This window comes from Anser anser (assembly GCF_964211835.1).
Source record: "Anser anser genome assembly, chromosome: 3".
NCBI classification, from domain to species: Eukaryota; Metazoa; Chordata; class Aves; order Anseriformes; family Anatidae; genus Anser; species Anser anser.
The window spans coordinates 103,853,117-103,871,781 of NC_139722.1; the positions used below are offsets into that span (position 1 = coordinate 103,853,117).

Below are 18,665 nucleotides of genomic sequence, written 5' to 3' on the forward strand. Positions count from 1 at the left end.
TCCAAGCATTTCTATCAATATAAACTTCAAATCTGCTCAGTGGGCAAGGCAAAAATCAGTAGGATCTCTTTTTGCAAAGAGGAAAATTGAAGCCAAATGCCCACTGTGCATCAGCAGCAGAAGTCAGGACCCTCTGACACTCAGTCTCTTGCTCCAAGTTCTGACTGAGCTTCCTTCTGGTGACAGATCAATTGCATATGTGCTACATAAGATGGCAATGTTATATAAGTACAAAGTACTTATGTTGCTGCATTATGGGTGTGGGGGAGAAAGATCTCCTGGGTAGAGGGGACATTTTGCATCAATCACTCCCTCCCCCATAGCCACCCACCAACTGCAGGGATTTTTCTGAGCACTGAAGATGATACAGTTTGGTACATTTTAATCTGTTCCTCACGCCCATAGAATCATGGTGGAAACACTGCTTAAGGAAAAACATATATGGAGCAATTAGAGATGGTGTAACCTGCAAAGGAGCAACACATATGTGACAGTATGTGCATTGCAGGCAACATGGAAGAGATCGCAGCTGCCACCTCATGTCTCATTTCGCCCCGGTGGACAATCACTGTCAAGTACTAGGACTGCAATTAAAAGGGGACAGAAATCTGAATGTCAGGTAGAGCAGAGGAGCCTGGAAAAGGGCTGTGGCAATGGGAAAAGAGATGCACATTTTACTGGTAGAAGCGAGGAAAACCAAATTATGTTTAAGAAGGAAGAAAGTAAGTTAGAAGTTAAGCCCTCTCTGTGCTAGTAAGAAAGGAAATAGCTTAGAAACATTTCCCCCCTTTATGTAAATAAATTGTTCCTGCAGCAGCTGTTTGAAGCAGCATGACTGCAACTATTTTCTTTCAGTACACTTAATACATGTCCCTGTTGGTTATTCGGAGTGTATATAGTGCTCCATGCACTTTGCAGACTGTGAGGAGAACCTATGAATATTAGTCCCTAGGTATATACTTAATTCAGTGCTAAGGCATTTACTCAAATATATTAGCTGGCTATTTGCTTGAGTGAAGATGTGAATTATTTTGGCTTTATACATTTCCACTCACTTACCAATGTTCCCCCCCTCAAAAAAAATTAAAAAAAATAATCCCATTCTGTGATTGCATTGGCACAAATTTTAAATTAATTCATCCAAACAAATCCAGATGCAGGATAAATACCTAAATTCTGTGATCAAACAAAACAGAAGTACCTCTGGATCACCAGATCACCATCTCCCATCAACCCTCCTCCAAAGTTCAAAGAGAAAGCTAACAAAACACCTGGAGACAAAGAATCATACCAGGGGGATAGTCATAAAAAACATTTCCTCCCTCTGTGATTTTTCTCAAGAGGACTACTTGTTCAATTTGTGGAAAAGAGAGCAAGAATTGCCAGATGAACTAACCATTTAAAACTGAACACTCAGCTTATTAATGACATAGCTCTAATAGGAAGTATTTTCCACAGTAGACACAAAGAAATTGGTAGGCTTACATAGAAGGCAAAAGATGCCTGAAACAGAGAGCAATGGTATAACTACACCAAACTACATACTGCAGTTTTTCTTGACTTGTACAGCTTTCACTTGTACTTTCCAGAGGTGAATAACTCTCTTGAAAAATGTATAAGTTATAATTATATTCAAATGCATTTTGTATTTTAGTTACATATCCAGTTAGGATAAGAAAGCAACTGAATGCCGCATTTCACTATGCCATAGAGCACCTGTGAGATGGGTGAACATTTCCATACATATATGCCATACATATATGCCTTTTCCCAGCTTGTCAGTGTACTGATCCAAGAGGCTCAGAACTATTTTGCCAAAGCCACCCTATAGGTCTCAAAAGTAAAGAGCTACAGCAACTGCTGATTCAAGCACGCAATCTATCAGCAGGATAACCGAAGTCCCATTCCAAGTCACAGCACCAAGCCTGTCAGAGTTTAAGAAGCATTTGGACTGCGCTCTCAGTCATATGGTCTGAATTTTTGGGTAGACCTGTGTGGAGGCAGGAGTTGGACTCGATGATCCTTGTGGATCCCTTCCAACTCGGGATATTCTGTGATTCTATGAACTATTCCCAGCACGTTCCAGCTGCTGGGTCACTGAGCTCCACAGCTTATGCTGACTGACTACTCCTGTTATAAATAATTGTTTGGAGATGTCACTGCAACAGTGATTTGCATTTAAGGCATAGTTTGCTGCAGAGATGATTTATTCTTTGAGAACCATCTTGTTATTATTACAATAATAAGTTCTTCCTACCCTATTAATACCATGGCAGTTAAAGACTTTCTGCTAGCATTTCCACAGGCACTCACAGTTTAACAAAGGTATGTTTGTTTCTTCAAGAGCCATAGGCTCTTCCATCAGATTTTCATCTCCTGAAAATGGATTTCCACAGCATATATCCAGTAGAGCTCTCTGGAACCACAGAGTTGGTAGGGGAAGTGAAAGACCTTTGCAGGTAAAAGACAGTAGTTATTCACAGGACTGGACAACTGCTTCTGCTACAGCAAAGTGCTTGCAAATTCGAGTCAAATAAAACCTTTTTTTAAAATCAATTTCTTTCTCCAGTCAAAAAGTCTAAATGCAAAATAAATTCCCAAAAGAAGTCTAAAGGGGACTTGTACTATGATTTCAGGTCCCAGCTGTGTTATCTCACAACCGCCTGCAGCTCAGAGCTGGACCTGCTCCATCCCCTTCTCAGCCCTGCTCTGCCACTCACCTGTTGCCACTGTGAACCAGATCCCAAAGCTGAGCTGGTCAAATTCTGTTCCTCCTATTCTGCAAAGCTGGGGTCCCTGCCAGCTTGGTTACCTGAATTTCATTTCTCAGACAAATACCAGAGCTATGCTTAGGGAAGCCACAGAACTACTTATCATAGAATAACAGAATGGTTTGAGTTGGAAGGGACCTTGAAGATCACCCAGTTCCAACCCCGCTGCCATGAGCACGGACACCTCCTACTAGATCACAAAGCCCCATCTAACCTGGCTTTGAGCTCTTCCAGGGTTGGGGCGTCCACAGCTTCGCTGGGCAACCTGTTTCACTGCCTCACCACCCTCATAGTAAAGAATTTCTTCCTAGTATCTAATCTAACTCTACCTTCTTCTAGTTTAAAACCATTACCACTTGTCCTATTGCTACATTCCCTGACAAAGAGTCCCTCCCCAGCTTTCCTGTAGGCCTCCTTTAGGCACTGGTAGGTCTGTCTCGAGCCTTCTCTTCTCTAGACTGAAAAACCCTCACTCTGTCTGAGAAGACTCAGACTGTTTGCTCAGGAGAGGTACTCCAGCCCTCTGATCATCTTTGTGGCCCTCCTCTGGACCTACTCCAATAGGTCTACATCTTTCTTATGATTCACTGTTTTTGTAGTTTCACTGGCCTGGAACAACAATAGCCTGCTAGAAGTTTTATTTCTCTTTGACATTTGTGAATAATTGCTGTTAAGAGACCATCCAGGGGACTCCTGCAGTTTCCAGAGAATGTAGAGGGAAGCTGCAGGTGCTCGACATACCTGTGAATTTGGGCACAGAGGATTTTTAATTTTGGCCACAGCTGAACACTGCTCACGTAATGCTCTGAGCATTCTCTCTTCCCTATGAGTGCATTAAGATCAGGTGATTTCAGAAATACTCATTTGCACACTTAGATGGGTGCTAATGCAGTTAGTGCTTGATCACTCTCTCTGCACATACTCCTGGCATTTCCTGGCATTGAAGTCTCAGTATAAACACAACCACTCAGAGTCCTTGAGTCCTCTGCTGTTATCACAGAGGGGGGCTTGGGATGCCAAATTTCAAGATGTGCAATTTCACGTCTGGATCTCAAACCCCTCTGTGCGACAGCCCTATGTACCTGGAATACAGATTGAGGAATCATTTTTATTTTTCCACATTACTAGTTTAAAGAGTTCTAGTTCCATTCTTGTTTTGCAAAGAGCAAAGCATAATTTGTCCACAAATATTACTTGTTGCTTCTTTAGCAAGACAAATTGTAGCCTTCTCAAGTGTCTCTACAAGCCATAGGAGACATTCTCCTTAGTTCATTCAATGCTTTCATGGGAAGAATCACATTTTTTCCTGTACAGAGCCATTTATAATTTATTTTTAATTTGTATGCGTGGCACAGTTTTGTCCGAGGAGTCTGCTGCTGCGGCTTTTGTAATATAATATTTCAGGAAGATTAGGATAAAAAAAAATGGATTGGAAAAGCTGTAAGTTTCATTACTTAGCTCTCTTTTTAGGGGGGGATAACTATCAGGGGTAGGAGTAAAAAACGATGATGAAACACGTGCTTTCAATAGTGACTGCTTATTTATCATACTTTCCCTGAAAAAGCCTCAAAGTGTTATCAGTGGAAAGCCTGAGAAAGCTGTGTTTTCAAAAACTTGCAAGACTGGGTAAACATAAATTGCTTCATTATATAAGAATGGTTTGTTGCAGCTTCTGTCATCGTGCTGTCTAGCAGAAACAATGCTTGTGGTTTTAAGGTCTCAGATCAGCTTTGACTTCACCAAGATATTTTACGGCCTTTTGTACTCACCCGACATGATCGGTATCATCAGCTAAACACCTGATATCACACTAAAGTGGCTTTAAAAGTGATCATGCCTGAACTAGATGTCCCTATTGCCCCACAACAAACATACTAATCATCTACATACACACATATACTCTGTTCCTGCACAACATGAAATGAGTACAGGTAAATCACTTTCAGCAGGTCACTGCAGGAAATTTGGAGTGTGTGATGAACAGTTATTGCCAGAAGAAGCTGGGGGCACAGACCACCCACCCGATCATACACAAACAATGTCCCTTTCAGCAAAAAGGTATGTTGGGATCAGCACAAAGGATTTCAGGATCTTTTATATATAGCTCACAGGCCAATGCCAACATTAGATCCATATTTACTTAAACTATTGGGGACAAGGGATTCATACTAGCCTCTATCCTGTGTAGGTACTTAGTACAAGTAGCCCCAGTCTTTGTGGGTCTCTAGGGATTAATGGAATAGTAGTAATGTTGTGACCTTTCAAGATCTGTTGGTCCCAAGCTGGCAAAAAGAAATTGCTAGCTCACAACCCTGCTCCATGAGGCTGGAATATGAATAACAACAATGGTAGCTTACCATCTGTTCAGTAACTGGTATAAAAAGCCTAGAGAATCTTGGTCCAGTTCTTATCCATGGCATCCATATCCATCATGGGTGTACTCACGTGTGCACAGTCTGCTGCGTGGAGAAAGTGAGACAGGTACTGACCGCACATTACTTTTGTATGCTTATATCCTTAAGTCCCTCCCTAGGGCAGCAACCTTATTTTTAAACCACCTACAAGCCTGTATTCTGCTGACATAATGAAGAGCATGGCAGTAATTTGGATCAAACATGAGCCACATAGCAAATCATTCTAGGGTCTTTACTAATATACATATTACACCCCTTTAATTATACCCACAGCAAGGCACTAACAAGAAAAGCTCTGTAATAAATTAAGCCCATACTAATGACCTATTAACACCACAGCTGAGAATTTTTCTCCTGGGTGCACTCTCCCACTACAGTTACATGCTCCACCTGTAAAGTGTACCAACTTTTCAATTTCACTTTAAAAAGTTACACAATATTGCACCTGAAAGCTTTAGTTTGTTTAAAGGTCCAACTTCAGAGCTTTACCAGTCTGTCAACTGCACAGCAAACTGTTAAGTTGCCTCAGTGTTTCCATGGAAACAATAAAATGGCTGTTAATTTTAAAACACGATAGGATATGACTCCCCGATGAGCTACTTCATGTTTGATGGGGTGTTTGCTTTTCTCACCTGCACTACAAGGTTCTGATCACCTGTAATCTTTCTGGATCATTCCTGTAGGGAGCTATATCAAGCTGGCTTGACCTTCTGCACAGACCTTACGCAGTCAAGAGCTTTATAGGAAAACTCTGTGCTGGGAGGTCTACCCATGAACATGCAGATACACTTAGCTGGACTAATTTCACAAGCAGCTCCAGTATTCCAGTCTTGGGGAGCTCAGTAGGCCAGTGCATGGGCTCCTGCAGGACCTGCTCCCATTCTTGCTAGAAATACTGTGAGGGCAGCTGGCCTTATCCTCCCTCCTCACTCATTATAGTCAGCCTGAAGGTGTGTGCAGCAAAGGAGAAGTGGTTCAGCTGTGCCTGATGAGAGAAAAAGAAAGAAAGGAGAGCCAGTGGCTGGTGAGAGAAGATGTTGAGAACATTGGTAGTGTATCCAGTGTTTGAACAGAAAGATGCTTGTCAACAATGGAAAGTGACAAGATGGAGAACAGCCAAGAACTGCTGCTGTCCTTGAGCTAAACAGGCTAGCTGGGGTACCCAAACATCTTCTCTTCTTTGAGAACTCTCTGGGCATCACTAACAGATGTCACAGGACCTACAAAGCCTGATACCCTTTGTATCAATGTCAAATTAGACTCTCTTAGTCTTAGAAAATGCACTGAGACAGTAAGACTGGAAGTTGCCCAGTCACTGGCAACTGAAGGTTGGAGATATATTCTCAGGAAGAATTGCTATTGATTTTCCTTGTTCTTATACTCACCCCAGGCATCCTTTCTTGGCCACTGCCCAGGGACAGGATGTTGAGCCAGATGGACCTTTACTCTGAGCAAGTATAGCCTTTCTGATGTTCCTGTGTAAAGTATGACAAACTGGCAGTTGCAAAAAGCAGAACATTTTAATTTATTGCTGACAAAAATGTCAATTCAATTTCCATTGTACCAATTCTTAACATGCCTGATACCTACATCTGTTTTCTAATGAAAACAATACTAGTTAAAAGCAACATACTCAGAAACATGTTATTTAATAGCTCCTGGATTAGCTAATTGCTTCTAGGTTTTCTAATTTTCTTTTACTCTTCAGAGTAAAACCCCGAGGAAGGTAAGAACAACCAACCTCTCCGTGAAGAAGTTGGAGAACAGCCTAGAACTCCTCTTTTCTTTGGGTTATACAGGCTAGTTGGGAGCACAGCTTGTCTTTCTCTGAGTTCTCCACAAGGGAATCAAACCACAGACATGGTGTTTACTTTTGCAACTATATACACTACCAGATATGGAAATAGCCCCACTGGATGTATTCTAAACCATCAAAACTAGTTTTCCTTTAATAAATGGGATATTGGCAAGTTAGATCCCATGTGGCTTCAAGTAAGCTCACCATTTCTTTACTCTCTATCCTGAAGCATTATGTAGTAGTGCTAAACTCAATTAAGGAGATGTCCGGAGAGAAATTGATCTTTATGTGCTACTTACTGACTTCATCTGGGTGCTTTCAGATTTAATTAATATTCCAAGAGTACATTTTAATCATTGAGTGAAAAGCCTTATGGCACCCAAATGGCAGTATTTGTTACATTAACCTGATAGCAGTACGAAAGGGGAATAATGATTTGAAAGGACAAAAAAGAATAAGTTGTCTCAAGGAGCAGGCCAAGCAGAGAAATAATGTGACGGAGGACAAAGACCCAATAGTGTGAATCACGAGTGATGAATTTGGCCTACTCATTGATGTCAACAGGATTTTGTTGTCATTAGTAAGGAAATAAAGGCTGATTTTTTTGTGGTCTCTGACTGCTGAAACCCCTAGCATACAATCTATTGAACATCAATGCTGCAGACTCTTTTTCAAGAACTATTCTGTATAATCAAAATTTGCCTGTTGGAGACTGGTAGTTTTAACCTTTATGGTTTCTTTTGAAAAAGTTTTATGGATTTTAAAGCTACTTTTTTTTTGGACCATGGTGTCAAAAATTGCATCCTTGTTATTTATTTGAAAAAAAATAACTAATACCTTGTCTGGTACCTGACAAGAACAACTACTCAAGTCCAGAAAAGACTAAAAATTACCTAATTGAAAGCATTATGTTTTGTAACACACAACAATACACAGTTAAAAGCCCACTGTCTACCTTAAGGAATTACACTTTACACTCTCCTTCCCATCTTGGGGTTCATTAACTTCATACAGAGGTGGAACAACATTGTTAGAAACTAAGGACTAAGAATTAAGTACAAACACATATATAAGTGAATACAAAGGCTGTTAGTGTGTGAATCACTGAACCCACACTGGTGATTGAGTGTCAACAAATGTGTTAGGCTTACTGTGAGGACATGCAGGAAAGGAAGTTGGATTTGGAAATTACAGCAGTGATTGTCAAAATCTTAGGGCTGGGGCTTAGCTCCATCTAAAGTACCAAATTCTCTGTCCTTTCAGCCAAAAGCGTACCCTGAATCACATTTTTTGCAGTAAATGATTTAATAGCTGCCTTGGCCTTAAATCAACTGGCTAAGAAATCCACACTTGAGCTCAGTGAATAAATTGTTGCAGCAGTATGTTGGGATTGCGCAGAGAATACCTGCTTTGAAGAATAAATTCTAATATATCTGTTTGTGGATATGGATGCTTTAGGTAGGACTGGCTGCAGTTAAGGTGTCTCCTTATTTTTGAGGTTTTACAGATTTGACACATTTCAGTAACGTGGGCTGATTCTTCCTATGTTGGCTTATTGGCTGAATTTGAAATAGTGTTGAAGGTTCACTTACAGTGTAAATAAATTAGAGAACAATACATTATTTTGTTCTAACTAACACACCTTTCTTTTGCTTCTGAAAAACTGTTGTACATCCCTGTCACAGTGCTCTCATAAAGAATATAGCTGAAACACTCTATTCACTACAGTCAAAGCAAAATCATCATTAGCTTCAAAGGGAATAGCATTTCATTTTACAAGTAAAATATACTGTCTTGTGGTACAGAAGTTTGATTTTCATTAACAAAGAAGTGGACACTAAATTACTTGAACTCAGCTCTATTATTTTCACCTAAATACAGATACTTCTCTAGCCTCAGTACTACTTAGTAGAGTTCTTTGCTTTTAATGTTAAAAATGGACTTTGTCACACATACTTTTAAAACAATTTCAGATATTATGACAATGTCACAAAACTGTTTAAATATTGAAGCTGTTCAAGTTCCTTGCTTTAAAAACTGACCATTTTTAAAATTTGGCTTGCATGTAAGGTTCCCCCACAGAAAGCTACATCATTTCCCCCATCTACCCAAGGGAAGTTTTGAGCAGAGCTTCCCTTTCATTAGAAAGGCACACAGATACTGTAGAAACCAATATATTCTTTTCTACACTACTACTAACTTACGTTAAAGTACTTCTGAAAAAGCAGTCTCCTAGTGAGGCAGTTGTGTTACAAACAGCTTTGGGTCATGTCAAGTACTGCTAGAGAGATAAAGAAAAAAAATAATCTTGTAAAAATCTCTTAGCAGAGAATCACAAAACACTACTTTGTTATTATTATTATTATTATTGCTTTGGGGGACTGAGCCAAATAATATTTAAAAAGCAGATGGGTCTCAGCTTCATCCTTCTAATGTAAAATGGATGTACTGTGTTGAGCAAATGCCTAATAACTCTGTGGGTGTTTGCTTAGAAATGCCATTTAGGTTAAACACTGCTGCAGTATCTGTACTTTAAAGGCTCACGTGTTGTTGCTGAATTTGAAAGAGGATGAAATGCAAATGCTTGTGTTGGTCATTTAGAAAAGGCAAAACTTTAAAAATCTCCTTTTGGAAAATAGTAAGACTACAGCAGCAAATAATACTCAGGACTGTGCAAACAACAGTGTAGCTTGTGCACTGATGTACACAAGGAGACAATGTCCAATGTACAAAGGGCTGCTCACATTCCTGACTTGTGTTACATGAGATCTGTTGTCTCCTGAGACATTTCTGGGTTGGACGTATGGTCAAGGTAAAGTGTGTTTGCTCTGCTGTTGAAGAAATACATCTGTACCCTTAAACTGTTAAATAGTGAAGTTGACTTTGTGACATTAGAATAAACTGTTCTTGAGATGGTCCCTGCATAGAAAGTTCATGTTTGGATTTGTCCTTTAGGCACGCATAGTTATGATCCAGAGCTCTGATTCAATCTCTTACTTAGTTTAGCGTAACACTGGGCAAAAGCCTTGAATTGTTTCAGAGCATTCAAATGTGAAAACCAAAACTCCAGAAATGATGCAGGCCTGCTGAAAGTCAGAAGTGGGTCAATTTATGGAAGTCTACAATAAGGACATCTTTGTGTACTTCACGGTGAACCTCCTTTTCACTGTCTAGGTATTTCTGACTAAGTGTGGATTCCAGTACTGGACATTATAGAATACATACTGAATATAAATACAAGGTTATTTTCCATCTTGATGCTAATATCAGCTGCAAGTCAGTTTTCATACCCTCTTAAAACAACTAAGTCTCTCAGCAGGGTTATGTTGCTGTAATTCCTCTTTGCTCATGACAATGCTGTAGAAAACACTGCCCTTACCTTCTCAACACTGCCTGAGCAATACAATAACCATGGGATGTTTTGACAGCATCTCCCTTGCAGTCTTTGGAAACAGAGTTTGCTGAAAATACCTTAAATAGCAAATTAGAAATCTGAGTTTATAAAAGGCTTTCTTCCTCAGTTTATCTGTTCTATGTGTATTTGTAAATCTTATCTTTACTAATGAAACAGCAAGAAGGAAGGAATGAGCTGGATTCTGTCCTGTCTCTGGCACCACCAGTAGAAATGTCAGCTCAGAGCTATTTGTAGATTTTTCTCTTGCTTGGGTGATGTGAGACAGAACAGGTTTCTCAGGAAGGGGGTAAGCCTGTGGGTCAGATTCTCTGCTGTAATACAGACTCGGTGATTTCAAAAAGTGATCATTATGGGACAGTCATGCTCCAAAAGTCACAGTGAGCTTCCATACTCCATAGTAATCAAGTCTCTTCACATTTCAGTTTATCCTGTCACACCTAGAATCAATGGCAGTTGCAGATATGCAGTACCTGTGGAAGACCTCTCCCCTCAGAAAAATTAGATATGGAATACAGCCTGTCAGATCATCTCCTGTCACCCTTCCTGCAAGCAGTGAAGAATTTTCCCTTACAAAACCAAACATCTGAAAAGTATCTATTTCAGTCATATTTTGGAAGGGGAGCGGAAGGCTGATAGACCTGCAATTCTAAGAAAATGTCAACATATTGACTAGGAAATTTGTGGCATAAGATATGTAAAAGCACTCAGAGCTAGACCTGGATTAGATCTGGAAGAGAATTCAGAGCCTGTGTTTGCAGAGAAGCTGAGGCCAACTTTACCAGCCAGTCTGAAAACTACAGATCTAACTTCAAGATCTGACATGGGGCAGCTTCTGGGCTCTTCTCACAGAGGCCACTCCTGCAGCTCCCCTGCTGCCAAACCCTTGCCATGTAAACACAATACAATGTGCTATTATGACATTAGAGGAATAGGAAAGTTATGAAAGTAAGGAAGAAATAATACTTCCATTTTAAAGGCTCTTTAATTCAGCATCAGCCTGGTGGCTATGAAAAAGAGGCTCTTCAGAATCTGCAGTTACACTGCTTTCACGCCATCACCACCTGTAATGTTTCGTAATGGCTTTAGCACAATGCCTCTCCAGGTATAAAGAAGCAAATGGCACTGTTCCAGAGAAAAGAATACATTGATATTCTTTCTAGTAGGAGGAATGAGTTTAAGCAAAACATTTTAACTCATGTCCCATCTTCCTTTCCTCCCTTCTCCTTTTTTCTCTCCTTTCCTACTGTGATTGCATATAAAATACGTTAAGTCTCAAAGAGGCTGTTTTGCCTGAAGGAAAAACATAGCCTACCTGCTACACAACAAACTTACACCATGTTTCAGTCCTCTAAGAAAGCAATGATGTGGGAAATGACTTAACATGCAATTCAATCTATGTTCTAATATACACATTGGCATCACCAAGGTCACTGCTATAGCACATGTAGTTGGAACACAGGAACACATACCTTGGTGCGACACACAGCTCATAGCTGTTGACGACCAAAATCACCAGGCACAAGAAATACAGAGGGAGAAACCCTCAGAAACCAATGAATCAAGAAGGTGAAATGCAAAAGAAAGACTTGGAACTTGGGCATCTGAATGGCTGACACACTAAAGCTTAGTATCAGCCTCTGCTCTTGTAGGAATTGTGCTGCGATACAACAACAGGATAGTGAGAAGAGGAGGCTTCAGGGCTAACGCTACTGTCCTGCAGACAAGGCATGGGTGAGTCAACAAACACAGCAGGTGAGCTGCCTGATTCAAATAACAGTTAATAATGTCTACCTTTGTAGAGAGCCCCAGTAGGGATCATAAAGTGAAAAGGATACAAACTATTCCCAAGATTGCACCCACATTTCCTTCTGGAACCCTGCACAACCTTTTTCTCACTAGCATCCCGTTGCCTCTGGAAGAATAACCTATTTGTTGATGATTGTATATCAGGTAAAACATCTTTTACCATTTCTCTCCAAGTACGATATGGTTCGTGTTCTTACTGACTCTTCCTCCCCCATCTCCTCTGTGCTAAATCTTTCCTGCTCTTCTTCATCTGACGAAGGGGACTGCACACACCCAGCAAGCAGCACCAAACCCATTGGGCCTGCTGTTGCTAAGAGACTGAATTTTGAAAATATGGAGAGACCCTGCCCACACAATTTTCCCTCTGGCTCCCAATATTCCTCCTATTGCTACTGTCGGTTCTTACAGTTGACGCAACCTTGGTGTCATCAATACATATGGTTTTTATGGGGTGTTTCTTCCCCCTGACTCTCACAGTACATAGGCAGATGTATTTGCTCGTGCCTATAGAAAGGACAGCAAGTTTCAAATGATAACAAATCTACTGATACATGAAAGTTTTGGGGAAGTTTCAGAAACTCTCCTAGAGTATTGTCATATTCCTAGGCTGACAGAAGGTATCCGATCACTTTGGTCCCTGACAGTAGTGACAGACTTCTGCAGAATCACAATTGGTTGTGATTTTGAAGTCTGTTTGCTGCCTCTCTCTTCCAGGCACGCAGCTGACAACTTGCTAGATATCTTGCTCTCCATTAATATAGGGTCAGTGATAGATATGAGAGAATTCAACCAGCCCTAGCTTCAGGAGCCATCTAGTCGTGCCTTTGTAAACAGGACCGAAAAGCCTTCCATGCAGTCAGATCACAACTCTTTGCCTAAATATGCATATAAAGCAATCAAATCTTCTGTTGATCTCTTTGCTTATCTGAATAAAGGTGCGTTTTCTACTCTTGGATCATTTGACTGTGATTTTAAGGATTTTTAGGATAAGATCCATCTGTCCTAGGAAGATTAAGGACTAAATCCCTTGTGCTTCATTTGCAACGTTATATGGCATCTGTAGCCATTGCAAAGATTGTCACTACAAGTATTCCCCTTCCATGTGCTAAAAGGCAACTTAGGATTAAAGTCCTGGGCAGGCTACCTTAGGTCAGCAAAAACCTATAACAAAGAAATCAGAAGTACATGGGAAGCTGATGAGCAAAGCAGCAAGTAGAGACTGACCACTGCACAAATGCTTCCCCCGATGAAGGATTAGAGATAGCCTGAGAACATGACAGGTTTGAGGACACGGCTCTTCAGAAGGGTAGAAGGGTAAGTCATACACAGAAGAAGCAGACACTGGTAAAAACAAGTTTTCTGCACACTGTTTATAAGGAATGGGGAATGTGGAAAAGATGCCAAGAACAGCCATATATTTTTCTAGGGAAGAAAGCAGAGATGCTGTCAGAAGTTGAGATCATGCCAAAAATAGTTATAAATTTTTTTTAGAATGTCACAAGGCTGACAAAACATCAGGGCCAGATGGGATCTGTCTGAGAAAAATCAAGCAATTAACTAAAAAAATGCGGTGGCATATGAATCAAAGGAGCAAGGTCCATCATGCTTTACCCTGCCAGTTTCACATCGGCAACTGAGTGAAATAAACCCTGCCTGGCCTCAGGAAAAAGCCATGCTGTGTGTGCCACAGGAGCAGGAGGGAGAAATCAGGAGGATCCTGGTTCTCATGGGAAAAAACTTCATGCTGTTTCAGTCATAATGCTGTGTGTGAGGCAGCCGTCTCTAAAGGCAGAACGTACCTTTGGAGAACACTGCTCTTCACTTTCTCCTGGTAGTTGAGTACGAGGGATGCTGACACTGCTTCTGGGACAAAAGGTGCTAGTATATACTGAGGTTTATGCAGGATCCAAAAACCAGGAAGAAACCCACAGCTTGACTTCCACAACGAGGGGGTGGATATGGAACGGAGGCACTAATTAAGGGCACACAAGAACCACTCAGGAAGTTATGACTTCATTAACGATAATGACTAGATGGGGAATCATACTTAAATCTGTTAGACATGGATTTTCTAGTTTAATTGGATATTAGAAATGCTCTTTTATATGCAGTAAAATCTAATGTGGAAGTCTGTTCATCAGGGCAAAGGTTCTCAAGTAACTAGACTAAAGTTTCACATGAGAGAGGGAGAACTTGGGATGTCTTGCAGATAAAGTACTAGGATGCTTATGGTGAGATCATGGGATTGAATGTCAGTCTCTGGTGACATGACTGGGCAGTTCTCTACTACTGCACCATTAATAAGTATTCTGGCTGGCTCAGCCAACATTCCTATAGAGCCCTGGAGAATTGTAAGCTGGAGTGAAGTTTTTGCCAGCTATTTGTGACACAGAGCCCAGTGCATGTTCTGTAGGCCTCCTTTTGTGCAGAATATCATTTGGGGATGAAGAGAGACACCAACAACTACAATCTCAAAAAAAAAAAAAAATATATATATATCAGTTTAAATCAGACAGTTTTACTTAAGGGTTGAAAATGGAGGCTGATCTTCCCTGAGCCTTTGAAAACTGAAAGCAGCAATGCTGTTCTCTTTCCTTGTGCTCTCCAGTCATCTATCCAGAATCTATGTAGCCTGGGAAATTCAGAAATGTAATAATCTCCACTGTAAACACCCCTTTCAGGATTTACAGAATGTTTCCTGTCTAGTCACCATTGCACTTGACTCAACTCTCAATTAATGTACCGGCTATATTCTTCCCATGGGCAAGAACAACTCAAATGGAGATCAGCAAATGCAACACTGATTGCATTCTAGATTAAAATGAACTTAAGCAGGTTTCGTTTTTTATGCCAAGAAATAATTTAAAATAATTTTCCAACTCCAGCAGGAAGGGCAGGTAAGAAGCAGATAGATCTCAGGAAGAAAATAAATATATCTTAGGGAGCAGTGGTTCAGCCTGATAGTATAAAAACCTCTTTTACAGTTAGTTGAATTGCTGAAATAAACAAAGAACCAGGAGGTCACTGGCCTCCCTCCCCACATGTCCTTCCCCAACAGGGCATTCACTCCCTCTGCATGCTACACATATCATCTCTCATTGCCTGAGAAACAGCTTCTGTCATTATTGCTTTCTTGGTTATGCTAATTTTCACTTTTACATTCTCATCTCGTGCCAGAATTAGTTGGGTGCATTATGCTTCAAGTGAAGCTTTGCTATTTCCTCTTTTGCTGAACAAGCTTGAAAAAAAAATACTGTTTCTCTCCTATTTTAATTCCTAATAGCCACAGAATATAGCTATGATTTGTAGCTCTCTGGTGCATGTCAGCGTAGTATTTATAAAATGGGCAAGTACAGTCCCAGAAAATTAAGTCTCCTACTTGCTCATAAGAGAGATACAGACTTGGCAGCATCAGAGAAAGTTCTTATTGCAGTAACTACTTAACTGTGCATAGATAAATCTTCTCCTGACCGTAACAAAAGACCTACTGAAGAACATGTGAATATCAGGCCTGTCTCTACTGACAGAAAGCAGAGGACATAGGTTCTACAGTGTTTTTTTCCACACCTAAGAGAGATTTCCACACCTAAGAGAGCTCACAGGATGACTGTTCACTGAGTCCCATCTCCACTGGAAACCTTGAAGTCCACCGGGTTATATCACAAGACAAAACAACAAAACACCTCTGATCCTTACATTTCACAGCCCATCAGTTAACTCAAGAAAGCAAACTCAGGCAAAAGCCTTTGTTCTCAGCACATCTTGTTGAAACTGTTAAACTCTTGGAGAGGATATCTACACTTCGAAAGACACCAGAGAGCTAATGCTGTTCCCCAAAGAGAGGGACAAAAGCTTTCAACACAGACCAGGAATCAGGCAGCCACGTGTAAAACAATATAAAACTCCTTACACTCTACGTATAACGCTCTCCATCCCACTGGAAATCCCTGAGCTAACCAGCAGTGCTTACTGCTTCTATCTATTCAGATGTGACCTGTATCGCAGTAGCTGTTGACTTCACATCAATTGACATTACAAAGCTGTGGAAAATTGTAGCAGTGAGACAAGGACTGAAATGCTTGTACTTTTTGGACTTGTAACTCATTTTTAAAATTGTTCCTTCCAGATAAGGGGTACAACAGTATGAGGAAGACATGCATTTACACTGCTCTCATGTTGGTTAAATAGAAGATCTCATTCCTCACAGCTGTCAAATAGGTGCCTTTCTCCAAGATCAAAACTTATATATGCTGGTATATCAGCCTCTGTTGGCATCATGATTTAAGGGAAACTTAAGAAAGGGGAGCAGCATATGTTTTTCTATTTCACAGCTTTCCGAAAAGACTGTCTTACAAAATATAACATTTAATCCTGTCTGAGCCAGCTTTTACTAAGAAAGTATTATATAAGTAGCAAGGAATCTGATCTGAATCGTAACTTCATTTAAGATGGAGCATAGAATCATAGATGCATTAAGGTTGGAAAAGACCTCCAAGATCACCTGGTCCAACCATCCCCCTACCACCAATGTCACCCACTAAACCATGTCCCTAAGCACCACGTCCAACCTCTCCTTGAACACCCCCAGGGACAGTGATGCCATGCTAGAGCCTGGAGTATCTCCTGGTGATTCTGGTAGTATCACATACTCTCAGGACAAAGCAGAACACAGCCACAAGTGCCACCATTAAAAGTTTTAGGCTAATAGAAACTTACAGAAAGAACAAGACTTTCTGTTATTGTGACAGAGAAAAACTCCAAACAGAAGATGAATTAATAAAATTGACCCCCTCTGCTCTGCCCTTGTGAGGCCCCACCTGGAGTGCTGAGTCCTGGTCTGGGGCCCCCAGCACAAGAAGGATGTGGGGCTGTTAGAGCAGGTCCAGAGGAGGGCCACGAAGTTGATCAGAGGACCGGAACACCTCTCCTACAAAGACATGTTGAGAGAGCTGGGGATGTTCAGCCTAAAGAAGAGAGGGCTCTGGGGAGACCTCATTGCGGCTTTCCAGTACTTAAAGGGGACTTATAAAAGAGATGGAGAGCGACTCTTTGCTCAGTCAGATAATGACAGGACAAGGAGGAATGGTCTTAAGCTAAATGAGGACAGATTTAGACTAGATGTTAGGAGGAAATTCTTCACTCAGAGGGTGGTGAGGCACTGGCACAGGTTGCCCAGAGAAGTTGTGGATGCCCCATCCCTGGAGGTGTACAAGGCCAGGTTAGATGGGGCTCTGGGCAAGCTGATCTAGCGGGTGGCATCCCTGCCTATGGCAGGGGTGTTGGAAGTAGGTGATCACAGAATCATAGAATGACTTGTGTTGGAAGGGACCTCTAAGATCATCTAGTTCAAGCCCCCCTGCCATAAATACCTAACAGGAACTCCTCTAGTGAAAATACAGTTTTAAAGCGTGCAGTAAGACACGGACTACCTCTCATGCAGAAATCCTGTATGCATATCACACTTATGCTTTGCATCGGGATTAATGCCTTTAATCTTTCTCCCAGTTCCTTTGCTGAAAGCCGTCTGCAACGCCCAGCCTTGCCATCATTTCTAACTACAGACACATTCAAGCCTTATTACCATTTCCCATTTTACTGTGTGCTGAATAAATACCAGCCCTACAAGGGGATATTTCACTTTGCAGTACTGATGTTAATGAAGACACATTCCCACATTATCCCAAGCCATGATTAACTTGTGGGGTGTGTATTTTTATTTTCTCCTCTAACTCTTGTGGCTCTCCCCCCCTTCCCCTCTCCCTCTTGACAGCGCTTTTTCAGACAACAAACGAGCGGCTAACTGCGTGGGCTTCATTTACAGCTCCTCTTACACCTGCAGGCAGCTGTTTTTAAAAATACGAGGGGCAGGCAGCGTTTTTTTAGCGCTGCCACCGGCCCTGCAGGGAGGAAAGGACCGTGTGAGGAACCGGGCACGGCGGGGGGGGTGCGCCTGAGGCGACCGGGCTTCGCTGAGGCGCCGCCGGGGCGGGAACGGCCGCGGGAGCGCGCGCGCGGTGCCGGGGGGAGCGTGTGGGGGGGGGCGGGTGCCGCCGGCACCCAGGCGGGGCCGCGCAGCGGCGGGAGCGCGCGGAGGCGGCAGCTCGGAGCCCGCCGGGGCACCGCCAGCGTCGGCCGCGCCGGCCATGGATCCCTTGCCCAAAGACGGCGAGAGCGCGGCGGCCGGGGAGCCCAGCCGGGGCGCCGGCTCCTCCAGCGGGGTGGTGGTGCAGGTCCGGGAGAAGAAGGGCCCCCTGCGCGCCGCCATCCCCTACATGCCGTTCCCCGTGGCTGTCATCTGCCTCTTCCTCAACACCTTCGTGCCAGGGCTGGGTAAGGAGCTCCGGGGCGACCGGGGCGGGGATCGCGCGGCCGGGGCCGCGCGCCTCCCACCTGCCGCCGCTTCGCTCGGGCACCGCGGCGATAACTTGGGCCGGGGGTGCCGCGGCAGGCGGGGAGCGAGC

At 42.2% G+C, this 18,665-nt stretch overlaps 1 protein-coding gene and 1 long non-coding RNA gene across 8 annotated transcripts in view; one reads left to right on the forward strand and one right to left on the reverse strand.

Annotated features, from left to right (window-relative positions):
• Nucleotides 1–1,889: 1,889 nt before the first annotated feature.
• LOC310897528 overlaps nucleotides 1,890–18,665 on the reverse strand; it is a 46,094-nt gene continuing 29,318 nt past the window's right edge. The window contains exons 3-6 of one of the 4 annotated variants that reach the window (XR_014582364.1): nucleotides 6,571–6,660; nucleotides 5,818–6,170; nucleotides 5,129–5,227; nucleotides 1,890–2,451 (exon numbers count right to left, since the gene is read on the reverse strand). This is a non-coding gene — a long non-coding RNA (uncharacterized lncRNA). Of the gene's footprint in view, nucleotides 2,452–3,859; nucleotides 6,171–6,570; nucleotides 6,661–18,665 lie in introns of those variants that run through there. The other 3 variants (XR_014582365.1, XR_014582366.1, XR_014582367.1) reach the window with 3 other exon arrangements.
• Nucleotides 18,230–18,665, forward strand: part of STUM (stum, mechanosensory transduction mediator homolog) — a 41,243-nt gene continuing 40,807 nt past the window's right edge. For all 4 annotated transcript variants that reach the window (XM_083831225.1, XM_083831226.1, XM_083831224.1 and 1 more), the window contains exon 1: nucleotides 18,230–18,534. In XM_083831225.1, the coding sequence (XP_083687351.1) occupies nucleotides 18,348–18,534 (187 nt within the window). In that variant the 5' untranslated portion in view covers nucleotides 18,230–18,347. The remainder of the gene's footprint in view (nucleotides 18,535–18,665) is intronic.